The sequence below is a fragment of the Vombatus ursinus genome, unplaced genomic scaffold (genome assembly GCF_900497805.2).
Source record: "Vombatus ursinus unplaced genomic scaffold, bare-nosed wombat genome assembly UNPS02014810.1, whole genome shotgun sequence".
In the NCBI taxonomy this organism is placed as follows: Eukaryota; Metazoa; Chordata; class Mammalia; order Diprotodontia; family Vombatidae; genus Vombatus; species Vombatus ursinus.
In genome coordinates, this window is record NW_020954588.1 from 5,525,634 (window position 1) to 5,550,956 (window position 25,323).

The 25,323-nt window shown below is 39.0% G+C and overlaps 1 protein-coding gene across 1 annotated transcript in view; it reads right to left on the minus strand.

Moving 5' to 3' along the window:
• Positions 1-25,323, minus strand: part of DNER (delta/notch like EGF repeat containing) — a 344,569-nt gene that overhangs the window by 99,658 nt on the left and 219,588 nt on the right. The window contains exon 7 of the mRNA XM_027876054.1: positions 1,560-1,673. Within this exon, the coding sequence (XP_027731855.1) occupies positions 1,560-1,673 (114 nt within the window). The remainder of the gene's footprint in view (positions 1-1,559; positions 1,674-25,323) is intronic.

Genomic DNA, 25,323 nt, shown 5'->3' on the forward strand with positions numbered 1-25,323 from the left:
TTGTTTTTCTTTCTTTTTTTTTTTTTTTGCCTTTCTTTGTATCCTCCATGCTTAGCACAGTGCCTGGCACGTGGTAGGTGCTTAATAAATATTTATAGACCAAAAGAGCTAGGTAGTAAGAAGCAGAGTCAGTCTTGTGATTCCTGATCCCCGTGTTCTTTCCAGAGATAGGGACCTGTGATTTCCTTGGTTCAGGGAACTCCCATTATGGAAGCTTCCTCTATAAATGTTGCTGAGTTCCAAAGCTTAGAGCCTGAGCCACAAGGCTCTCCTTTCTCACCTTTGCCTTTTACAATCTCTGGCTTCTTTCACATCTCACCTCAAACACCACCTTCTGCAGGAGGTCTTTCCCAGGCCTCCCCACTCCCTTGGCCCCCCACTTCCCACCAGTGCTAGTGGCTTTTCCCCCAAGGTTACCTTCTATCTACTTAATGTAGCTCATATACACCTATTTCTTTATATGGTATTTCTCATATTAGAATATAAGCTCCTGAGGGTCAGGAAATGTTGTTGTGTTTTAATTTTAGCTTTTAACTTTTTTTTTTGTTATATTCTCCAGTGTGTAGCACATAGTAGAAGCTTAATAAGTGCTTGTTGATTGAATTGCCTGGGGCACTGAGAGATTAAGTAACATTTACAATTATATAGGTAAGTATATGTCAGAAGTGGGACTTCAAGTCAGGCCTTTTGGATCCCACTGTTTCACTTTCTAATTTGCTATACCATATGAGAGAGCTCCTTCACCAAGACAACAGCACACATGCTATTTTGTTTTGGGTTTTTTAAATTTAATTTAATTTACATTATATATTATGTTATATTCTATTAAATATTGTATTGTATATTATTCTCTATTTTATTTTTATTGTGCAGATTATACAATTGATGGCAGAGATCAGGAATAAATAAGCACATAAAAAATGTAAATCCATCCAAAACTGAAATGGGAAGAATATACTTCTTTAGAATTCAGAAATGCTCAGTTAATAACACTGGCTTGACAGAACTGATTTTCCAGGTATAACTTCTTGTTAAAGACAACCGAAGCGGGAAAAAATATTCAATGAGAAAAGCAGTCCTGGAATTGGAGAGGGCCAGCAGTCAATCAGGTAAGTCTAATTTGATGAGACTTCATCATTGATTTACTAGCTGAAAAGAGTTGAATCAATAGATGAAGTTGACATTTAAATCTTTTGAAGTGGATAAATAAAAATAAATAGTTGAGGGAACTTTTATCCACTGAATTCCCTCCATTAATATTTTTTTTAAATTGCTACCATTTTTCAGTGCCAAATAGCTTTCAATGCATTTTTAAAATAATAGAGCCTCACTAGAGTATTTTAATACCAAAAAGAGCAACATAACTCAAATTCTTCTACCACATGGACAGGAATCTATACCTCCCTCTATTAGAGCCATAAAACAACAACAACAACAAAAACCTTACTACCCACGATCTTTTTTTAAACACTTTAAAAATGGAAACATCATAGCATTACTTCTAAATATTGTTTACAATGTTAACAGAAAAGGTATTTTTGAATAATGATGCTATTTACCTTCTGGACATTGGCAGCTGAATCCACTGAGATTAGAAATGCACGTCGCTCCGTTTTTGCATGGTTCTAAAATGCAGTAATCCACCATGGACTGGCAAAGCTCACCGGTGTAACCTGAAACATGGTGTCAATTTTTCACATTAGAAAAACAAGCTAATTTCCCCCAAAACATGACATTATTATTGACGCACTCACATTAGCTTCCATTCTTTTCAATAAAATGACACTACTATCCCAAAATGAAAATTATTGGGTCTCTTTATATATTTTGAATGACCTGGATGGTCTCTTCATTTGTAGAGTGTATTTGGAAGAGGGGAGGAAGGCGAGCCACATTATTTCTGGCATTCCTTCCACGTCTAATAATCTAAGCAGCACAATACAACGGTAAGAACCCAGGTCCTGGAATCAGAAGCCCTGGCTTTAAATTCAGAGAGGATTTGAAGATCATAATAAGGGTCTATGATCCTTATTATCTGTATGACCATGGCCAAGTCATTTAATTTCTTTGTGCCTCAGTTTCCTCAAGGGCCTTAAAAGTTTATCACAACAAATGCCATCACAAACAAAATCTATTGATTTGCTTATTGTTAGAAATTATCTATAGTATGTATGCAACCTTATAGTACAAGTTACATAAACTGTATGTTCTGGCCCTACTCTTTCAAGGACAGATAGGCCTCCTACATTGCCCTTCAAGATTATAGAGGTTGCTGTCTATCAGCTTGAGCCCCCACCGGCGACGTTCCACCATTTGTTTGGGGCCTATGGACTAGGGTTCTAGTTCTCTTTAACTACTTAACATGAATTAGATTTTACAAAAGAATATTTACTTCAAAGATAGAACAAGAATATAAAAATACTCCTTTCCTCTTCCTCCTTGGGGGCATACTCTCCTCCTTGGTCTCCGAGGAAGGTAGGCTCACTTTAGCTCAGTTTCTGCATAGTATCATTCTCACCAAGTTCACATCCAGAGGCCGTATTGCAGCAGGATGAATCCTTGTCTCAACTATTACTGGATAAAGGGCCCAGAGATACCTCCTTAAGGTCATTCCTTACTCTTTAAAGCATCATTGCTGTGTCAACTGCAAACCTGGACTCTGGAATGAAAGGATGTTGAGGAACCCTCTGGACTTTTCAAACTCACAAGTCCGTGGTCTCCAGTCCTTTTCACTAGTTGCCAAATTCTCTCAAGAGTGCTAAAGCAAAGAGGAGGAGCCTGAATCTGAAAGGCCTTTTTGAATGACTTCACAATCAATTAAGGAGCCTTCTCTTCATCACATGGTTAGCTGACTGGAACCAGTTACAGAATGTCTACACTTGCTCCAGGTTTACCAAGACATTTTTCTTTCACATCATCACAATTCCCCTGGAAGCTGCTCCCTAGTATCCTCCGAATGGAGTGACACCATCTCAGGGGATCTATATATGTGCCAGACAAATATCATACCAGTCACTATCCAAAGACTCATGGAACCAAAAATATTTGAGAGGGGACCTTCTAGATAATTTAGTTCAACTCCAATGTTTTAGAGATGAAAAAATGGAGGCACATAGCATGTTAAGCACTAAGTTATCAATCAACACCCATATGCCAGACCACAAACTCAACTCAAATAATTCTCTGTGAAGCAGGCTTACCATTGTCATATTGACTGATAGTAATATTTTAATTTTGCAGGAAGGCATGATATGTAGGGATTGCAATCTCTCTCAGCACCTGCAGAAGCACAAAGGGCTTCCAATGAAATTCAGATTTATTGTGAATTTGGCAACACAGTGCTCCTGGGGGACTTTCAATAAGACTAGCCTTTCTGAATTATTTGTGTTGAATGACTATCATTAGTCCTTGGTCCCAGGCCTTGCAAAGAATGGCTGATTTCAGATGAAAGCTGTGGGGAGCTATTCACCAGAGCTGCAAATTCCTGCCAAACAAGTTACAAGCTACACATTGCAAATGGAATGCCAGTTGTCCAGAATCCCCCTCTTCCTCACATGTTTGAATGCTATGCAACAAAGTCTAAACAATTAAAGAGATCTGAAAAAGAAGTACCCAAAAAAAACCCTCAGTTTCCCTGTAAAAATCCAAACCCTGGAAGGAAAGAACTAATTGTTTTCCAGCTTATGTCCACCACTGCTGTTGGCCCTTAAGTCAGAGTTTCATTTGCAAATAACATAGTACATTTGGAATAGGAGCTGGTGAAATAGTGAAGACTGAGCTCCCGCCTGTGCATGATACTCAAGACCCAATTTGCACATCTGGGTATACTGAGGAAACTTGAGGAGAAAAAAAACAGGACTCTGAAGAATCTTTTCTTGCATCAGACAATATTGTTCACCTGTTTGTTCTGTATTCATCAGGAAAGAAACAATTTCTTTTCCTAAGTTTACAAACCAAGAAGCTGCCAGGCAGTCGACTGGAACAAACCATCAATTATTGCTAGGCTGCAACAACTTGAAATTGCAAATAAATTTCTCAGTCTCTCACAGAAACGCTCATTTCATCCTTTGAATGTTCATCCCCAGCACCTGGAGTAGTGCCAGGCACATAGCTGGTGCTTAATAAATGCTTGATGGTTGACTGATTGATGGATTAGCTCTCTACAAAGGGGAACAGTGGCATTATAGCACATAAGCTCCTGGTTTTTTAAAAAATAACAGCTTGCTAGACATAGTGGGAGCATCAAGCCATATGGATGGGTGAATTACGATGGTATAGATGATAATGATGGTGATGCTGATGCACCCTGAAGACAATGATGTAAGCAGTCAGACAGGCACGCAATAAGGTCATGGCTTTAGGGCTGAAAGGGACCCTGGAGACCATTTAGTCCAATGCTCTCATTTTACAGATAAGAGAGCCAAGGCATAGAAATCATAGGATCAGGATCACGGATTTAGAGTGGAAAGTGAAAAAGCCAGCCTGTCCAACCCAATCCTTTTGCAGATGTGGAAAGTGAGAGCCAAAAAGACTCAAAGAACTACAGGATCATAGATTTAGAGTTGGGAGAAGTCTCAGAGACCATCTAACTCAACTCCCTCACTTCACAAATGAGGAGATCGAGGCCCAGGAAGGTGAAATAACTTGCGTAACACAGCTAGTAAGCAGTCAAGCATGTTCTGTCACTACAAATCCCATATTCTTTCTACCACACCAGGCTGCCCTCCTACATCCCTAAGTTGGGTGTGTATTAGGACTAGACTGGGTCCATGGTACCAAAATCTCTCTTGTCCAGAAATAAGGGAGAACTGGGTAAAGGGGAAATGCTAGCACAGATAAAGTTCAGCTATGAAGAATGAGGTGTCTGAAGAAATTAGCCGGAGGTTATCAGAGACAGAAGCCAGTCTAGAAGCTTTAGGTGGTACAGCGGAGAGAGCACTAGGTTTGGTGTCAAGAAGACCTAAGTTCAAATCCTGTCTCGGACACTTACTAGCTATGAAGCTTTGGATACATCATTTAAATTCTTAGCCTCAGTTACCTGTTCCATAAAAATGGGGACAACAACAGTACCCACTTCACAGGGCTGTGTGAAAATCCAATGAGATCATATATGTAAAGTCCAATATAAATGCTACCTATTATTATGATTGTTATTATCATGATTAAAAGGAGAGTTAGAGCCAAAGAATTAGAAGACCTGAGGTAAGGGAAAGCCCATGAGAGTTGCATGTTTTCAGGCTACAAGAACCTAATTAAATGAAACAAGCAATACAAATGCAAGCTGTTGCAGTCAGATGCATGCAGATTGGAAGCCTGGCCCCATTTATCCAGATTCTCACTAACTGGGGGCTGTCCTCTTGGCTACTGAGGCTCTCCTCAGTTTCAATGGAATCTACAAAGCAATAGGCCCAATCCCTGTTGGTGAGCGTATGGAACCCTTGCCTCTATTAGCCCCCAAGGAATTGGCAAGGCATTGGACACAACACTTGGGAACTTCCTTGACTCACATGACAATGAGGCAGTATGACCTAAGAAGTAGAAGAAGCACCAGGCTGTGATTGATTCAGAAGACGTGAGTTCTTGACTCTGGAACAGACACTGAAACTCTGATGTTGTCATTCAGTCATTTAAGTCCAGTCCAACTCTTCGTGAGCCAACTTGGCATTTTCTCAACAAAGATACTGAACTGGTTTGCTATTTTCATCTTCAGCTCATTTTACACAAAAGAAAACGGAGGGAAACAGGGTTTAAGTGATTTGCCCAGAGTCACACAGCTAGTAAGTGTCTGAGGCCAGATCTGAACTCAAGGAGATGAGTCTTCCTAACTACAGGCCCAGCAAATGAAGAAAAGAGGCCCAGCCTCAGCGACTTCTCTGGCTTGCTAGGAGGATTAGGAAAGCGCTTTATAAATGCTAAGGTGCTCTAAGAATGGAAAATGTCATCATTAACCAATGACTAATGCTATGGCAGCCAAGAGGCCTTCCCTTGCCCTTCTCTCCACTCTGGAATCATGTCAAGTGGCCAAGTCATTTTCAATGATCTGGTCTACATTTCTAGTTAGCATATCCAATTATGTCATCCCCACTTACTTTGTTCCGTTTTAAGCTAAGGGCTGCTGAGCTAGGAGTCAGCATGGAACCATATGTCTTGGGGGACTAGTTTTCCTTGCTCTTAAACCCTATGCAGTCATTTTCCAAATGCCTCAGAGGACAATGAGTTAAGCTGGTGTGACATCTTACCATTGACATGATGCAGATTTTTTTAACCTCTTTTTTTCCTAGAAATCTCGTTCATGAACTTTTCACCATCAGGAACAGATGCGTCTTTTCCTTTCGCCTCTCTAAAATTTGGTCTCATGACTCAGGTATACTAACCTGAACAAGTGAATTAGAAGTGATTTAAATAAAAGGAAATACAAAGGTTGTCTTGGATTGCCTATCCTTCTTTTTCATGTTGAAAAACAAGAGCGTTTTGCTTCTATTCAAGTTCTTTCTTTGGAGAGTAAAACATACAGATGATTCCAAAGTGTAGGTAGCTTTTAATCCTTTCACACCTCCAAAGGAGTTAACTATTACCAGGTGGCATGCTTGAGTAAGAACAAAGCAAGGAGGATACAACAGACCAAACACTGGCTGTAAGGCCCAGGACCTGGGTTCCAATCCCACCTTTGATGATAACTATCTGTGTGACTTTGGGAAAGTCACTTAACCTCCTTGGGTCTCAGTTTCTTCATCTATAAAATGAGTAGGTTGGAATTTATGATAACCTCTAAGGTCCCTCTATCACTAAATCTATGAGCCCATAAAAGGACAACTGGTGCAACTTGACATAAGCCTAGGAGTATGATCTGGCACTGGGCTCTTCCTGGTCCCAACAGCTGCGAGTTCAGGACTAGAGCCAAGACAGGGAGTCAGTCTGTTGTAGGGCTTGTCTTGACTCCAAGAATCACCAACTCTTAGAATTGAATGGAGTCTTTCAAGACCAGCTAGTCCAAACTCCATCAGTGCAGGAATCCCTTTATATACTGTTCCTGAGAGGTATTCAACCCTCTACTTGAGCACTTTCAAAGACAAAGGGCTCACTTCTTTGTGAGGCAGCCTTTTCCAGTATTAGGGGGCTACAGTTCTTTAAAAGTTCTATGTTTTATTAAACCCGAATATACCTGCCTGTAACTTTGACCCACTGATCCTACTTCTGCCCTTCTCAATGATATAAAACAAACCTCATCCCTTTTCCACACTTATAATAAATAATAAATAATAATAATAATAATAACTTTTATATAGTGCTTACTATGTTTCAGGCACTGTGCTAAGCACTTTACAATTATTAGCTCATTTGATCCTCACAATAACCCTTCAAGTTAAATGCTATTATTATCCTCATTTTACAGATGAGGAAACTGAGGCAAGCAGAGATTAAGTGACATACCCAGGATCACACAACTAGTGAATATCTTAGGCCAGATTTGAACTTAGGTTTTCCTGACTCTGGGCAACTAGGTGGCACAATGAATAGAGTGCCAGGTTTGGTATCAGGAAGACCTCAATTCAAGTACAGGCTTGGAAACTTCCTGGCTATATGATGTTGAGCAAGGTCTGTTTGCCCCTGGAGAAGGAAATGGCAAACCACTGTAGTATCTTTGCCAAGAAAATCCCACAGACAGAGGTCCACAGGGTCACAAAGAGTTGGACCCAACTGAAACAACTGAATGACTACCTGACTCCAGGCCCAGTGCTCTGCCCATTGTGACACCTAGCTTCATCTAATGTATGAAGATAGTTCCCATGTCCCCACTAAGTCTTCTCCACAGTATTTCCCCAAATCCTTCTTCATGCTTCACATGACACAATTTCCAGATCAATCACTATCTTGCTCACTCTCTTTTGGACACAATTCAAATTGATAGTTTTGCCCTTAAAATGTTCTGTCCAAATGATGAAATCTAACCAGCATAGAGTGGAACTATTACCTCCTGTGATCTGGTCATGATACTGCTGACCCTAAGAAGGCATTATCTTTTGAAACAGATATACTCCACCATTGTTTTATGTCACTATTAGAATCAACTTAAATGTCCAGGTCTTTTTTTCAAACTGGTCTCAATCCAGTTCTCTTTCATCTTATGCTTGTGCAATAGATTTTTCTTTAAAGTTGAGGAGTACTTCATATTTATCCTAATTAAATTTCATCTTGTTGGTTTCAATTCCTCCATATACAAAACAGAGAGGTTATAATGGATGACATCTATGGTCCTTCCCTACCCTGGATCTAGGATGCTATGATCCCCAAGGTCCTTTCACACTCTAAATCCTATGTAGAACATAGGATAAAGTACAGAGACCTGGGGCATATCTTTAAAGATCTATCTTCTTGTTTCCTTCAATCCATTGATTATCCCATTAATTACTCATTAATTTTGGGGTACAATTGTTCCCCAGTTCTCATTTAACCACACCAAAATCCAGCCAGCATATCCCCATCACTTCAGAAAGTGTATTATGAGGGCCTTTGCCAAATCCTTTGATGAACTAAGTCAAAATTTATATCCAGTATTTCCCAGATCAATCTAGTAAAGGAATAAAGTTTGTCTACTATGATTGCTTCTTAGTGACTGCTCACTTTGGGACCTTATGGACCCCCCCCCTTGGATCCTAAATCTCTAGACACACTGGAGAAGTGTATCATGTTCATAGGGTTCTTCAGAATCAGAGATGATTCACTCTAAAGGGGGGACAGAAGGCCATTCCAGACTGTGGATGCTCAGACCTCAGGGAAGTATAGAAACTGGACTACATGTTAAAGACAGAACAGGTGAGATACATATTTTTGCTCACTTTGGGGCTTTGATATTCACATTCACATCTCAATCTGTCTTGATGTACCACAATGAAAGTACAGGTCTATTTAACCCCAATATCAATAGTCCTGTGATTCCTCATTTCTCTTTTGGTCAAATAGCAAAACCACTGGTTTGCCTAGCTATATTTTTGGACTCATCAGTCTTCTGTGATCCCAAAAATTATAATACATTACCTGAAAGCTTTCTATCTTCCTTACTAAGTGACCCACTCAGAGTGTTTCCCCATAAGTTATAATAACTTCTCTTCTTCAGTTTCAAAAGCTCTTATCTATAAAAATTTTTCTTTAAAGCATCTTTATGACTGTGGGCAAATCACGTAATTTCTCTTTTTTTGGCAAGGCAATTGGGGTTATGTGACTTGCCCGGAGTCACACCGCTAGTGAGTGTTGTATGTCTGAGGCTGGACTTGAACTTAGGTCCTCCTGACCCGAGGGCCAGTGCTCTACCCACTGTATCACCTAGCTGCCCCTGAGTAATTTCTTTTGGGCCTTACTTTCTTCATCTGTAGAATGAGGTCTAGAAAACATATGATATTCCTTCCAGTTATCCTATGAGCCTATGTTCTAGAATAAAAGTGTACCAGTTGACTAACTCAATATGCTTCCCCATCCAACTCCATGACATAATCTGTATGTATTCTTCAACTACTTGTTTTTTCCTGTGTGAATCATATAAGCAATTCCTCCTAAGTGGCTATGGATTTTATTGATTTATTTTATTTTATTTTATTTCATGGATTTTATTGATTTATCCCCAGTGTTCTGAGGCTTAGCCAGCCTCAACATCCAGAGAACTTCACTGTCCACTGGGAAACCCTCTTTATGCAAGACATCTTCCATAACACTGACAAGCACTTGCTTGATATTGATAATCAAACACTAGTTGAAAAAAAAAAGTTATCTCTGTGGTTGTATCTATGAATGAATCTTCTATGAAACTAGCATAGACATGGGAGACAAGTAGTTAAATAAGAGCCCTTCAAAAGCTGTACTTTGTTCTACTAAACAAAATGGGTTTTGTAATCAACAGGAAAGTGTGGTGTTATCTTACATTATCTGTAACTCTTACTGTGAAGAGGTATTCTGCTATATAGAAAATCATCTAAAAAAGTCTTCCTATTCCCCCTCATATTTTCACCAAAGATGCCCTCAATATATGCATAGGCAATTTTCACCCAAAAAATTTCAATAGAGATGAATTAATGGGTTCATAGCTCAATACTACTGATGTATTTTCAGTTGTCTTTTGGGGGGAGTACATATCTCTCTTTTTTTAAATTCAACACATTTTATTAATTCAGAAAGAAGAAAAAAACTTAACAATAAAATTACTCCATTATGCAAGGAGGTGGGCAATGGTCCTAAAATGCATAAACTAAGAGTTCATGGGTGCTCCACTAGATTGGCACTCAGAAGCAGACTATCCCCAGGATAAACTTGGTAAGTACTGAAGGACTTTCTCTATGAAGGGCCACAGGCTGTGAAGATCTCTAGGGGGTACATATCTCTTGAGACAAGCACTGCAGGAAGGGCAACATTCTGGGCCCAAAATAGAAGAGAGAAGATTATTGATTTAGAGCTGAAGAAAACTGAAGCCCATAAATGTTAAGTGATTTGCTCAAGGTCATACAGCCAGTAAATGTCTGTGGCAGGATTCAAACTCAGATCTGACTCTAAATCCAGTGCTCTATCCACTTCACTAAGCCTCTCTATTGCATTTGGGGAACTTTTGTTGTTTTGTTTTGTTGTTTTGTTGTTCAGTTATTTCAGACTCATTCACTCTTCGCGACACCATTTGGGGTTTTCTTGGCAAAGACACTGCAATAGTTTGCCATTTCCTTCTCCAGCTCATTTTACAGATGAGGAAACTGAGGCAAGTAGGGTTAAGTGACTCAGCTAGTAAGTGTCTGAAGCCAGATTTGAACTCCACTCTGGAAGGGGAGTCTTCCTGATTCCAGGCCTGGCACTCTATCCACTGTGTCACCAAGCTGCCCCCTGGGGAGCTAGCCTGTGCTTTCAGTAATCCCAAGCTGCTCCCTGTCACCAAGAGCCATGTTTTTTAAACACTAACATTCTCCTGGGAGTTCTATATGACTATGAATCATGGGAAACAATGATCTCAGAAGATTCAAAATGACAGATGGCCCAAAAGACAATGCCAAAGTGTAGGTAGGGTATTATAGCTGGCTTGTAGTATATTTCAAATTAAATCTAGGTTGCAAAAAAAGGACATGTATTAACCATCCTCAATATCCAGAGAATTTCACGCTCCATTGGGAATGCCTCTTTATGCAAGACATCTTCCATAACACTGGCAAGCACCATTGGCAAGGATACACCTCTGGAAAAGGTGGACCTGCCATGGCATAAGAGTAAAAGCTAACAGAAGGATAGTCTATATGTTACACTGGCACCTACAAAGCATTAAAAGACGCAAAAGAGGGTCCTCATTACATTATGTAAAAGCTCAATGGGAGAATGTGCGTAGGAAGCACCCAAATTGAGAAGGCAAAGAGCCAAGATTCATTGAAATCCCTGGCAGAACAACTTTCTGATGCCACCATATAAAGGAAACACTATGCAAAGAAGTACTTTGTAATATCCTACACATTTAGGAATTTTCTGGTCTTTTGGAAGGAGTTTAGACTCCCAACATTGATTATATGGCTCAAAAAACTTTAGACTATCAATAAGATTGTGCTGCCTATGGCTCTTTAACTAATCAGATCCTGCAGAAATTATTTTACTGTCACTTTTCTGTCAGACTAGCTCAGTGCAAACTGCTTGCTGGTGGTGATTCGTGATGGTCAGCTCCTTACAAGCAAACCACTCCTTCTAACCATTACCTAGGTTACAAGTGATCTTGAAAGAAAATAGATTCTTTTGGTCTTCCACAGCAAATAATGAAAGAATGAACAGAGTTGGCTAAATGAATCTGATCCCAGAATGCTTGTCTATCGAACCACTGCTTTGAAAATATTTACTTTCCTTCTGAATTTTGTGTCTGTGTGGAATTTTCTCCAGATGATCTTTCTCCAGAAATATATATTCCTCTGCACTGCTCTGCTTCTGCAAGACAAAAACTAATCACCTCTTTGGAGGCATGGCCAGAAAGCAGCCAGGGTGGGAATGGTGCTGGGTGCTATTTTTACCTCTTGGTTCTTTTAATAGATTAGCATGTGCAGTGAAGTGAAGCTGCTAAGATTTTGACTGAAATAATGATTCCATCCAGGGCCCACCAGCTTTAGCACTGGGGGGGGGGGGGGGTAAGGCATAGAGCTAAGATCGAGTGAAAGCCTGAGATTAACACACTGAGGTATGAAATGCAAAAAGGGAGTTAGTTCACCAGGCAGACATTCAATTTCAGGGTTATTCCATTTCCAAATCTAAAGGCAAAAATGATTTACCAGAAAGGAAAAGGAAAAGAATATGCATTAGTAAGAGGAAAACATACAATGAACAAAGAAAAAAATGAAAAAAAAGTTTAAATATCAGAGGTGGAGAAAGGGAGAGATAACAAATACCCATGAAAGCTAGGAAATAGGCTGTAATTAAACTAAGGGAAAAACATCTCAAAATCAAAAAGAAAAGAAAAAATGATTTTTTTCATAAAAATGAAATAATGAAGGAAAAGCATTCAGCAAGATTAGGAAAACAAACCAGGATAAGCTAAATACATTAAGTGATTATGTCCTATAAATAAAATGTCTCATTAAATCTTTTTTCCCCAAGAAACTAAGTGGGAAGCAAATTTTTTTAAAAAAAAAATCAAATAATCCTGTTAAATAATAAATCAAACAAATTTATTTTATGACTTATGTATATCAGATATCAATAATTTAAAGATCTGGAATTTTATCATGGGTTTTGCCTCTACCAATGCAAACCTCAATCTCTCTACAACTTAATGGGCAATCTTTGAGAGGAGTTACGGTCAAAAAAATTCATCAGCCTTTGTCTAACCTGTTGATGAATCTCTTTAAATTTAGCTGGGCAGATCCTGGGACAACAGACTACCATTACCAGGTCATATTTTCAGCCTTCCTTAGCTCCTTAGGATGGGTCAGAGTTTGGGGTCCCTTGAATGCTAGAGTGAGGCATTAGAATAGGAGTTCAGTGCATAAATAATTCAGAGGAAAGATTAGCAGAAAGATTACCCTTCCTGGGTAAGGAAAAACATATGTCAAGTTAAAATAATGTTCTTTGAAAACCTATTATGTGCCATGCAATGAGCAAGGTACTGTATGGTTTTTTTTTTCATTTCTCTTCCCTAGCTCCCAAATTTAAAAGAAAGTAAATCATCATTTGAGTTGTGTCTCGAGGCATGGTGCTCTGTATACAAGGGCTAAAAGAATTAAAATGAGGAAAGAGAAAGAAATAGAAAAGGAGAAACAAAAAAGCGAGACAAAGTGAAATCAATCAAAATACACCATTTATTAAGTGAAAAGAAAGTAAAAAGGGAAGTGAGAGGAGAAAAGGAGGAAGGAGAGGAACAGGAGGAAGAGAAGGATGAGGAGGAGGAGAAGAAGAAGAAAAAGAAGAAGAAGATGATGATGACAACGACGATGACAATGACGGTAACGACAATGGGAGATCAGGGGGAAAGAAAGACAGACAGACAGGGAGAGATAGTGATGGAGACAAAAGAGGGGAGGGAGGGAAGGAGAGATGAAGGGGCTATGAGCCCCCAACTTATCTTTCAAGCCCATGGTCTTAAAACCTTTAAGTTTGGCGATCACAAAAGAAAAGCAGTTGTGCAGTGAAAAGAGCACTAGATTTGAAGCCAAAGGACCTAGGTTTAAATCCTGCTTCTGCCATTCGTGGCTTGTATGCCACTGAGAAAAAATCACTTAGTCTCTTAACTTTAGTTTCCCCATTTAGAGTACAAGGGTATTGGGCCAAATGACCTCCAAATCCTATGATGCTGACTTCCTTAACGGTTACCTGCTGGCCCCTTTCTAAAAATCCAGCTAAAGGATAGAAAACATTCTATTTAATTATAACTATATTATCATACTATGGTGAAGACTAGATGTGAAGAGTATTCACCAATAATTCTCAGTTGAGCTCTAATCTTAAGAACTGCTTCAAAGTAAAGGGAAAATGTTCCATCTTTTTCATTCAACAAGTACTCACTGAGCACCTGCTCTGTTTATAGCTCTATGTTAATATCCTTAACTCACCATAGGGATTATGGGAAGGCTCTTTCTTACCATGAAAAAGATTACAATCAAAGACAAGAATATACAAATAGCAAGGCAAAAAAATGGAATGTGATTAAGTGTCAAAATGAGTAAGCCTGAGAAAAGTATTTAGGAAGATGAGGATGGAGAGACTGATGTGATGAAGCCAGCGATGACTCAGAAAGGCTTCGTAGTTCTAAAGAAAGTAGAGAGTACTGCAAGGGAGGGCACAATATTACCAAAAGCTTGGAGGTGAGAAGAAACACGGCATGTTCACATGTCAAAGGATACCAGTCTAGCTAAAGTAGAGAAAGTCCCTATGAGAAATAAGACTAGAAAGGTAGAAGTGATCTAGATTTTGTTAGTCCTTGAGTGTTGGGCTATGTAAATAGAATTATGTAGGGTCCTGGCAGGATAACTACAAAAAAGAAACAGAGAGGAAATCATGTGTCCCAGTATGTCTAGTGTCATCTGGGAATGGCACAGTTACTTCCTTCTGGACCTCATACATCTATGTATGTAGCCTAAGACAGAACTTCTATAACAGCCATTGTTGAGTGAGCAGTTCACTAAAATACACAAGGCTTTTTCCTCTCAACTGTTGTCTAGCCAACATTTCTAGGCAACAGGAGATTGTGAGATATTTTCCCAAAGGTCTTGCTGAAACACAGATGTACTATGTCTATAGTATTCCCATGATCTAACACTGTTTTTAAAAAAAAGAGAGAAATGAAGTTATTCTGACATATGAAAAATCTTTATGAATCAATCCATGCTGGGTCTCAGTGATCACAAATGCTTTTTCTAAATGATCTCAAACCATCCTTTCAGTGCTATGATGAATTTTAGACACTTGGAATTTGAAATAAAGAGGAAACATCCAAAAAATGTTCAGTAAGGCAATTATTAGGGATCAGGGACTAGAGGAGTATGGGTAAAAAGTCAAGATTAAAGGTACTTTTAAGGTTATAAAGTGCTTTATATCTCATTTTATTTTATTGGGTAGGTGCTACACATATAAGGAATTCCATTTTACAGAGGAGGAAACTGAGACTTCGAGGAGTCACATGACTTGCCCATGGTCAGAGAGCCAGTAAATGTCAAAGGTGATATTTTTAAAACTCAGATCACTCTTGCCTCCCAAATCCAGCACTTTTGCATGTCATGAGAACCAAGAAGACAAAAAGCTTTCATAAAGATGGGGTCATGCTAAAGTTAAAAAAAAACTGAATGGGAAAAGTCCTTGAACTTGGAAGAAGAGGAAGTGACCAATGATCCTGGACAGAGCAGTTTCAGTAATAGCAAGTCTAGAAGCCACATTACAAGGATCGAAGGAATGGGGGCTGATGGTTGTCGAAGGGAAAGTACCTAGCAATTTACCAGGGTCTCCTTAAGTTTGTGGGGGTGGGGTTCCATATGGAATATCCTCCCTCCCACTGTGTCCTTCTATATATGAAAGGCAAGGTGAAGATGTGGAAAGAATGCTGGTCTTGAAGTTGGGAAACATGGGTTTTTATCCACACTCTGACATACATTGAGTGAGTAACCACTTGAAGACCTGATTAGGGGACAATAGGTTTAAAGACATGAAGACTAGAAAAGGTGAGAAGGTTTGTGGGCAATGGTGAATAACTCAATTACACTATGTAATAGGGAACCCTGGAAATTCAGGCTGGAAAGGTAACCTAGGTGTAGAGGGTCTTGAAATGGCCCTTGAAAAGCATTGGGACCACTGAAGATTTTTAAGTAGAAAAATATTCTATTTGATAGCTACTAAGAATTTGCCTGCTTAGATACAGTCCTTGGTTTTGAGAGTGCAATGACAAAACATCTGAATAAAAACATGAAATTGAAAAATGTCATGAACCCTAAGAACACTTTGTTTGCTTGGCTTTGATAATCCAGATTTTTGTCCTTAATTTACAGATCATAGATGATAGATCTAGAAAGACCCTTTGAGATTATCTAGTCCAGTGGTCTTATTTTATAGATGAAGAATCTGAGTCCCAAAGATAAAGGTGATAAAGATCATAGGATAATGATAAAATAATAATAATAACTAGCACTTATATATAGAACTTTAATCTCATTTATCATAGACTGATAGCTGGAAGGGATATTAGATGCCACTGGGTCTAACCCCCTCATTTTATAAATAAGAAAACTGAGGTACAGAGTGGTTGAGTGACTTGCCTAAGGGGACATAGGTAAGTTCCAGAGGCATGATTTGGACCTAGATACTCTCAATCCAGGATTCCTTCCACTCTGCCACCTCTGAGCCTAGCTGCACATAGTAGGCACTTAAATGTTAGCTGAATTTTGATAAACTCAAAATAAAAATAGGCGGCACTGGAGTGGACTCAAGCTGGCAAAAGCACTGAATTCACAGTCCTGTCAGGAATGCGAAAGCCTTTATCAGAACAGCTTTGATTTCAGTAGAAAACTCACTATTAGCAGTTCTCATTACTGTGACTTGCATGAAAAGCAAAGCCAAATGATGTGGTTAATGTTCTTAAAAAAAAAAAAAGTTGCCCCCCCTCCATCATTTGAGGGAGACTTGGTGGGACACATCAGACTAACTATAATCTACACTGTTTCCCCACCCCCACCCCAAGCAGGAACTGACCCATTTACTGCTCAAAGGGCACCTTGGCTTCTTCTCTCAGTGCAGCTGTTTAAAATAGTAAAGCTTAACCTAGAACTGGGACTTCAATTTCTCCCTGCCTTTGAAAGTGGGGTTGTTTTTATCAAAAGTAGGTTGAAATCACCAATTAGTCAACAGTGAGGGGCTTTGAAGCTGAAAAGTACTTTGTAAATGCTAAGCAGTACTTGGGCAAGGATGATTTCACACAGAAATCGTCGATCTGGTCTTCTGAGAAACAAAAATTCACTAATACATTCTTGAAATGAGGAAAGTGTCTGACTAAATTAAAAGGTAGGGATGTCTCAAAGATCATATCCTTCCTGAAACCTTCCCTAACTCATGCCTGACCCATTCGTTTATATGGATAGAAAGCATGTTTTGTTGGTTTCTATTTACTCACATACCGATTTGTTGTTGTTCTTAAGTCCTTTTGTGTCCTCACCAATCTTAATGGCAAATTCTTAAGAGGAAGCCCTATACTTTCTACTTTTTTTATTTCACGTTGGCCTCACCTCCCTCCAAATATAATCTAGACATACAATAAATACTAAATACAACATGCCCAAAATGGAACTCATCTTTCCCTCTAATCCCATTTCTCCTCCTAAATTCCTCATTCCTGCCAAGGGTATTACCATTCTTCAAGTCATCCAGGTTCACAAGTTAGGGATTATCCTTCATAGCATTCCTCCCATCCTCCTTCTTCTCTCCTCAGACATGCCACTACCCTTGTGCAGACCCTCATCACCTCAATCCTAGACTCTCGCAATAGCCTACTGGCTGGTTCTTCAAGTCTCTCACCACCCCCATTCATCTCCTACTCAGCTTTCAAATCGTTATTCCTACAACACAGGTCTAACCCTGAATTCAGTAAGCCCTAGTGGCTCCTTATTACCACCAGGATAAAATATAAAATTCTGTTCAGATTTTAAAAAATCATTGAAAATCAGAGAATATGATTTTTTTAAAAATGTTTTTGAATTGAAATTCAATTTCCATTTTTATAGATTTGAAACAATAAAACTAATAGCAACGCCCACAGGGTTTTGGTGATTAAAGCACTTTATAAACTGTTGAGTCCAAGATAAATATGAGTAATTACTATCAAGGCTGAATAGTAATACTCCAAGTAAAGGCCACAATTAAACATAACCTCAAAATCAACCTTATTTTATTAGTTATCAAGTGGTCACAAATTCCATCAATAGCTCTTTGGAGGCTGAAGACACAGAGAAAGTCATATAACTATGGAGGAAAGATTTGAATTCAGGGTTTTCTGATTCCAAGAACAGTATTCTATCTACCATGACCCCTAGCCACTATCTTTGTGACCTTAGGCAAGTCACTCAACCCTGCGGGCCTCTGTTACTTGATTTGTAAAATGAGGGATTAGATTAGGATCAGAGTATCATAAATGTAGATGTGAATAGGACCTCAAAGCCTATCTAGTCCAATTCTCCATCTTATAGATAAGGAATCTGAGGTCTCCAAGACTCCTTCTTGCTCCAAATTCTATGATACCATGTGATGAAAGAATGATTCACACCAATGTCAAACCTTGAGGGATATCAGCAAGCCCACTGAAAAGAGCCAGGCTGATAGAAAATGCAGTCTGCCAACTGATCGATTTGTATTCTAAGAGAAACAATACCTAGAAATTGCCAGTCGCTTTAATCTAGTCTATTCCTGGAACTAACTTGGACAATAACCTCATATGTACCATTGGAAAGACATGCCATGAATAATTCGCAGACCACAGACCTCAATCCATTTACCATTTGGGATGTTCTTTGATGAACGAGTTTGTACAAAAGTGACACAGCCTACTTTGCATGTGAGTGTATTATCTAGAGGACAAACAGGGTCTTAGAACATTAGCCAGGAAAGGAGCTTGAGCAGTCGTTCTGTTCAGCTCCCTCCTTTCACAGATGGAGGAGCCAAACGAGGTCCAGAGAGGAAGGCCATGATGTAGTAGAAAGAACAAGCCACTGAGAGTAAAGAGACCTATTCTAGTATTCTATTCCTAAATCACTGTGAGTGTCAGCGAGGAATTTCACCTCTCTCAGTTGTAAGAATGAGTTGGACTGGGTGATTCCTCAGGTTCTTTCCAGCTTGAGAATTCTATGATTCCAGGATTTTAAGTGATTTGTCCAAGGTCACACATAAGTAGTCAAATTCTAAGTCATCTTCAAGGGAAGATGCTCATATGTTGTGACAAAAGTCCCAAGAGGTACATTATAAAAAATAGGCAGGTAGCTAGGATAAACACTTCTGAATCCATTAGACCCCACCAAGATGAGAAAAGGTTATCGGTAATGTTAAAGGAACTAGCTAAGCTCCCATAAAAAAACAGTCTCCAGCCTTCAGATTAGTTTAGCCCAGCTGCTGTATTCTAAGGAAATCAAAATGATTAGCTTATCTTCATTCAACCAAACAAGATGCAAATGACAACTGGCTTCGAAATGAAGAGCCTTTTGTAGTAACTAAGCAGCATTAAGAGCCTAAAACAGATTCTGACATCTTTCCAATGTGAAAACGCTGTGAATGGTACATCATAGAGGAAGGTGTTTGGAAAAAAAAATGAGATTTTCACATTTACCCTTCAAAGTATGCAGATAAAAAAAAAGAATATATATCAAACCATAATCCTTTTAAAGCCCTAATTTCTTTTGGAGGAAGCAATGGGGGTATAATAAAGCTATAGACCAACCACAAGCTTACCTCTCCCCATTCAGAAAGAAAGGAAAGATGCAAGGATGCTCTACTGGCTTTGCGTCTTCAAGTCTCATCTCTTTGCCTGAAGGATCAGGAGGTACCAGAAAAATTAAGCCCTGCTTGTGAAACTTGCAGACCCATTATCAACAAAAGAGACTTGGCTAAATTTCAATGGGCTTTGCATAAGTAACTATTGCCTCTGTATGTTTTGAAAGAGCTCTAAAGTTTATTATTATGATAATGATGATCCTAGAATTATTACTGAACCAAAAAGAGCCCAGAGACAGTGTGTGCCTGTTAGTTGCATAGGGAAAAATGATCAGTCAAATATTTTTTCTCAGTTTTGCTTCCAAAGAAGTAAGTAGTAAATCACCCTATGTTTTCAGGGGGGGATTTGGAAGTCTATGTGGGATGTAAGCTCTGTGAGGGTGAAAATTCTTTCATTTTTGCCTTTGTAGGCCCAGCACCTAGCACAGTGACTAACACTTGGTAGGCATTTAATGTTTGTTGAACTGAATTCAATTGAATGGGCTCTAAATGATAAAGATTTGATAAATCACTCAATTTCAAGTCTAGTCTCCATTTTCCTTGCTAAGTACATTTAAGCAAAATTAAAGCATTACTTAGCAGGTGTCACATATCCTTACTGAAAGAGCCATTTGGTTCCATCTGCATATTTATGAAAAACAAGTAATGAAAGCAGGCATACACTTGCGAGGTCATCTCTCACTTCCATCTTCATTTAAATATAAAACTGGTTTCTCATGTGGAAAAAACATATAAATACAAATTAGTTATTAGCCATATATGCAAAACAGTTAAGGAGGTATAGAAGGAGAAGTTGAAATTCCTGATACAATAAAAGCAGTTGATTTAAATGGAAACTTCCTGTTCTAGCTTGATCTCTGGTCCCTGAGAGAGATAGAAATAAACCCTGAGGAGACCGTCCATAAGGGTCATCGGTTAAATAGGTCGGTTCAGAGTCCGTTGAAGAACAAAAGGAAATAAAACAGGCATCCATCTACCAGGGAGTAATTGAACAACCTGTGTTATGTGAGTCTAATGGAATATTTTTGCAACATAAGAAATAACAAATATGAAGAATTCAAAGAAACCGAGGAAGATTTGCATGAACTGATACAGAGCAAAGTAAGTAGAAGCTAGGACGAACATACAACAACCATAATAATAGAAAATTACACATGAGTTTGGATGAATGCAGTGGTTAATCTTGACTCCAGAAGACTAATCATGAAACACAATTCAACCCTTTCAGGAGAGAGGTGGTAGACTACAGATGTAGAATGAGGTATAAGCTCTCAGGCATAGTCATTTTGTCAGTTTGCTTTGTTTGGTGGTTACAAGGGTATGGCAGTAATTAGTAAATAATAATAATAATGCAGAAATTTTTTTTTAAAAAAATTTAAAAGAAAAAGTTAGAAAGGAATAAAAAGGCTATGGCAATAAATGAGAGGTAATGTTGACTTAAATTAGGCACCTCCAAAAGAGAAATTTGTGTAAAGATTATGGAGGTTGAGGTAATAGGATCTAGTGATTTGTTGGATATGGGAAGAGCAAAGGAGAGACTAGAGTCAAAAACTATTCCAAGGTTTTGAGCCTTCAAAGAGAACATGGTGAGAGTGAGAGAATGGTGGTGCCATTGATGGTGACATGAAAGTAAGAAAGAGGAACATATTTTAGGGGGGATTTGTTAAAATTAAAAACATAAAATTTTGGATCTGATAATTTTGGAAATGTTAAGTTTGGGAAGATGGATATAAAAAGCCACTAACCCTTATACTACTTAAGCATATTTACAGTATTCCCAGGAAATAAAAATGATCACCCTATCTTCATTCAACCAAAACTCAGTTCAAGTAGTACTTTCTATGCTATCTTTCCTAATCTATCCTCTCCATCCCCTGGTCATGATCTCCCTCCCAAAATAATCGAATATTCATTTGGATAGATTTTCTATGTACTTACATGTGTGTGGTTTATCTTCCCCATTAGGATATAAGCTCCTCGAGGGCAGAGACTTTTTCACTTTTGTCTTTGTCCAGGACCCAGCACAATACCTGGCACATATAGTAGGCACTTGATAAATGCTAATTGATTGATTGATCTACAAAATGGAGATGTCTAGCAATAAGCTGGAAATGCAGGAGACAATGGGAGGCTAGAGATATGAGTTTGGGAATCCCTGGAATTCAGATGTTCACTGAGATCATGGAGTGGAGGAGAATATCAAGGGAGAAAATTTAGGGACAGAAGAGAAGAGATCTGGGGTTTGGGGAAAAGTATGTTTGTAAACAGAAGTTCCCTTGAAATTATCCCAGGTCTCCTGAGATGTCCCTGAAGATAAAACTCATTTAGTTTTCATAGGGTGCCTTACGAAGGGTATGTGAACAAAAGAGACAATCCGTGGCCTCTTCAGCACATATGAGGAGGCTGCTGGAGACCAAATCTAGAAACTCCTGAGACCTGGGTCTCTTCATCGTTGGGTAGTTGCAGGACATGGAGCCTGCCCTAACCCAGCATAGGTTCAAGGACATCCAGCTACAAACTGCCTTTCTAAGACAACCACTCATTTTTGGCAGATCAGATCAGCTAATGACCTTAATAATAACAAGAATAATCATAGTAACTAATCTTTATGGAGCACTTTAAAGACTGCAAAGCACTTTACATGTGCTATCTCATTTAACCTTAATGGAAAACAATATGCCAAATGGCTAATGTTTTCACTTCCAAAATAAACTTTGGATACTATGGGAAAAGAGTGAGAACTTTTTTTGTGTTCCATTTGCTAAGATCAATCAATAATCAATTAATAATCAATTAATATCAATTAATTAATATTAAGTGCTTACTATGTGCAACGTACTGTATTAAACCCTGAGGACCCAAAACAGGGGCAAAAACAGTCCCTACCCTCAAGAAACTTATGATCTGATAGGGAGATTTCTTTTAATTGAGTTTTTTTTTTTAATAGACTCTTTAGGAAGATCTAGAATGAATGACTATGGCTGAAGAAATAGTGTGGCAGAGTGGATAGGGTGCTGGCCTTCGAGTAAAGAAAACCTGGATTCAGGTCCTGATTCTGGCTTCAGTCAAATCACATAAACACTCAATGGCCCCAAGCAACTCACTATGACTATAAATTGAAGTAGAGGGTTTATATCCATGGATGGTGTTTCTACACCAAGAATTCCTCAATATTGATAAGATTACAGGTCTGGATCCCCCTCAAAAAAATGGTTATCAGGTGTATAAAAAAGCCTGCATCCCCAAATATTGTGCCCTGATCAACTCTTTGTTCTTCTGATTTGTGTTTCACATATTGTAAGCCACATTGCAGGCACTAACCCACTCATGACCACTTGTCTGGAAAATCGCCAACAACAGCAAAGAAAAAAGACAAATCTTGCCAATTGTCCAAACCCTTGATCTTCTCAGACTATTGGGATCAGAGGCTGAAAGAATAGGTGGCAATATAAGATAATCTATGCAAAATGCTTACAGGGCTATGTAAATGTCAGGTATCATTATTCTTCAGCTAATAAAGATGTCCCAAAGTCAACCCATAGTCTAACAGTCACATAGCTAACCACTATGTGTTACCTGTGGTACATAGTACTTAGAGATGTTGAATAAGGATGAATGGAATCAAGCCCCTTCTTTCTTGCTCCTGTAGAAGTAATGATGAGGCTATTATGAGATCACAGAGCCACAGATTTAAATCTAGAAGAGTTCTTTGAGGCTACCTGATCCAAGCCATCAATTTTACAGATGTGGAAACTGAGACCCAGAAAGACAGAAGTGACTTGTCCTAAGTCACACAGCCAAGATTTGAAATTAGGTGTTCTAACAATGAATTTTCCATGGGTTCTCTAATATTGTTGAAAGCAGTTTCCAAATATATTATGCAAATATTACTCAGAATGTTCTTTTGAGTAGGTAGAAGGAAAAAATTAAACACCTAGCAATCTCAGTGTTAGCAAACACCTTGCCTGAGGTGACATTTGCCAAAAAGATAAAAAAAATTCTACAAAGGGCATACTCTGATACTCCAAAAGAGACATTATCTTATTTATAAAGGCAGCATGACATAGTGATAGAATGCCGGACTTGAAGTCAGGAAGAACTGGGTTCCAATCCTGTCTCTGACACCAGCTATGTGATCCTGGGCAAGGCATATGATCATAAGTTAGTAAGTTCAGAGCCAGAATGGAAACACAGAGGTCAGTTAGTCCAGCCCTCTCATTTTATAGATGAGGAAACTGAGGTCTAGAGAAATGAAAGGAACTGTCCAAGGTCACACGTGTAGTATACAATGGAAAAAAGGATTTAAACCTAGGTCCTCTGATTCCAAATCCAGTGCTCATTCAGCCTCAGTTTCCTCATCTGCAAAATGGGGACTGACATCTCCTCACACATTTCCTCATTTCCCAACCACCTGCACTCATTTTGGACATCTTTGGCTTCTCCACTATGCCCCCAAGCCAGGTACCCGCTTCCTACCCCAGATTTTTCAGCTTTCTGCTATATGTTGTCTTCTCCCATTCAACTGTAAGCTCCCTGAGGGCAGGGACTATCTTTTTTCATAGTTGTATCCCTAGTGCTTAGTACAGTGTCTGACATAGAGTAGGTGCTTAATAAATGTTTATTTACTATTACAAGTCTCAGATGAAATAGATGGAAAGGTCTAGGCATGGAGACTATCCCTGTGATCTCATGAATATACAGAAGTCCCAGGTGCGTCAACTTCCTCACTAATGCAGGCGAGCACTTTCTCTACAACTTGCAGTCCTAAAGATTTACCTGGAGCTCCAAGATGTTAAATGACATGCCCAGGGCCATGCAGCCAGTATATATCAAAGATGATCCTGGAATCTAGGTCTTCTTGGCTTTAAAGACATCTCTCTATCCACAAAGCCATGTGGCCTCTAATAGCCTCTTATGTTTTATAAATGCTTCCTGAAATGAATTGTTGAATCATCTGACTATCTTGCTACTACACTGAGGAAGTTGTTCCATTACCTGAACCTTATAGCAAGAGAGTATTCCCAAAGGTGGGTGTAACACTAGCTCCTACAGGTTTTAGCAAGCTGGAGAAAGCATTAACCATGAGCTTGGCAACATACTGTACGTCTGCTGTCCAAGGACTAGTCTTGCTATGCTTGGAGAAATACATACCTATGGGGGCTCACCTTACGGCACTGTTGTGATCAAATGAGACGATCATATATTAAAACCAAAAGTGATGTGTAAATGTCAGCTATCATGCACTAGATGCAACTTTTAAGGAACTGGAAAGAGAGCCAGCTCTCCTGGAAACAGAGGACCTGAGTTTGAATCCTGCTTTGGACATTTATTCCCTTTGGGACCTTAGGCAAGACACAATCTCCCTCCTATTCCTGGGCCTCAGATTCTTCATCTTAAAAATTAGGGGGTTACACTAGGTGGCCTCTGGGATCTCTTCCAGCTCCACATCTATAATCCCATAATCAATGGATAGTTGACCAGAGTGTAACAAAATTTTTAGTCACAGAAACTTATGAAGATTTTCTTTTAAATAGTGGGGAATCCTGCAAGTCCGTGTTAATGAGGGAAGTATCCACACCAACAGAACCATGGATATTTTGAAGAAGGAGCTATTCCATTATATGCACCCACATAAGTATCTCTGTGTCTCTCCAAGAATTGAAATCTTGGAAATGTCCCTTCTTTGCTGGCCTATTCTAAGTTCTGGAGCTTTGTAGTATAGGGCTTACTTATTGGCATATCTTAGACTTTCTCCTAGACTTTGTGCCTATCTTTCCAAACCTGCTACCTGTCCTCCAGACTATTCATGGCCCCTGACCAATGTATACCCATCAATAAAAGGAATGACATAGAAGGAAAGCTATTTAACTC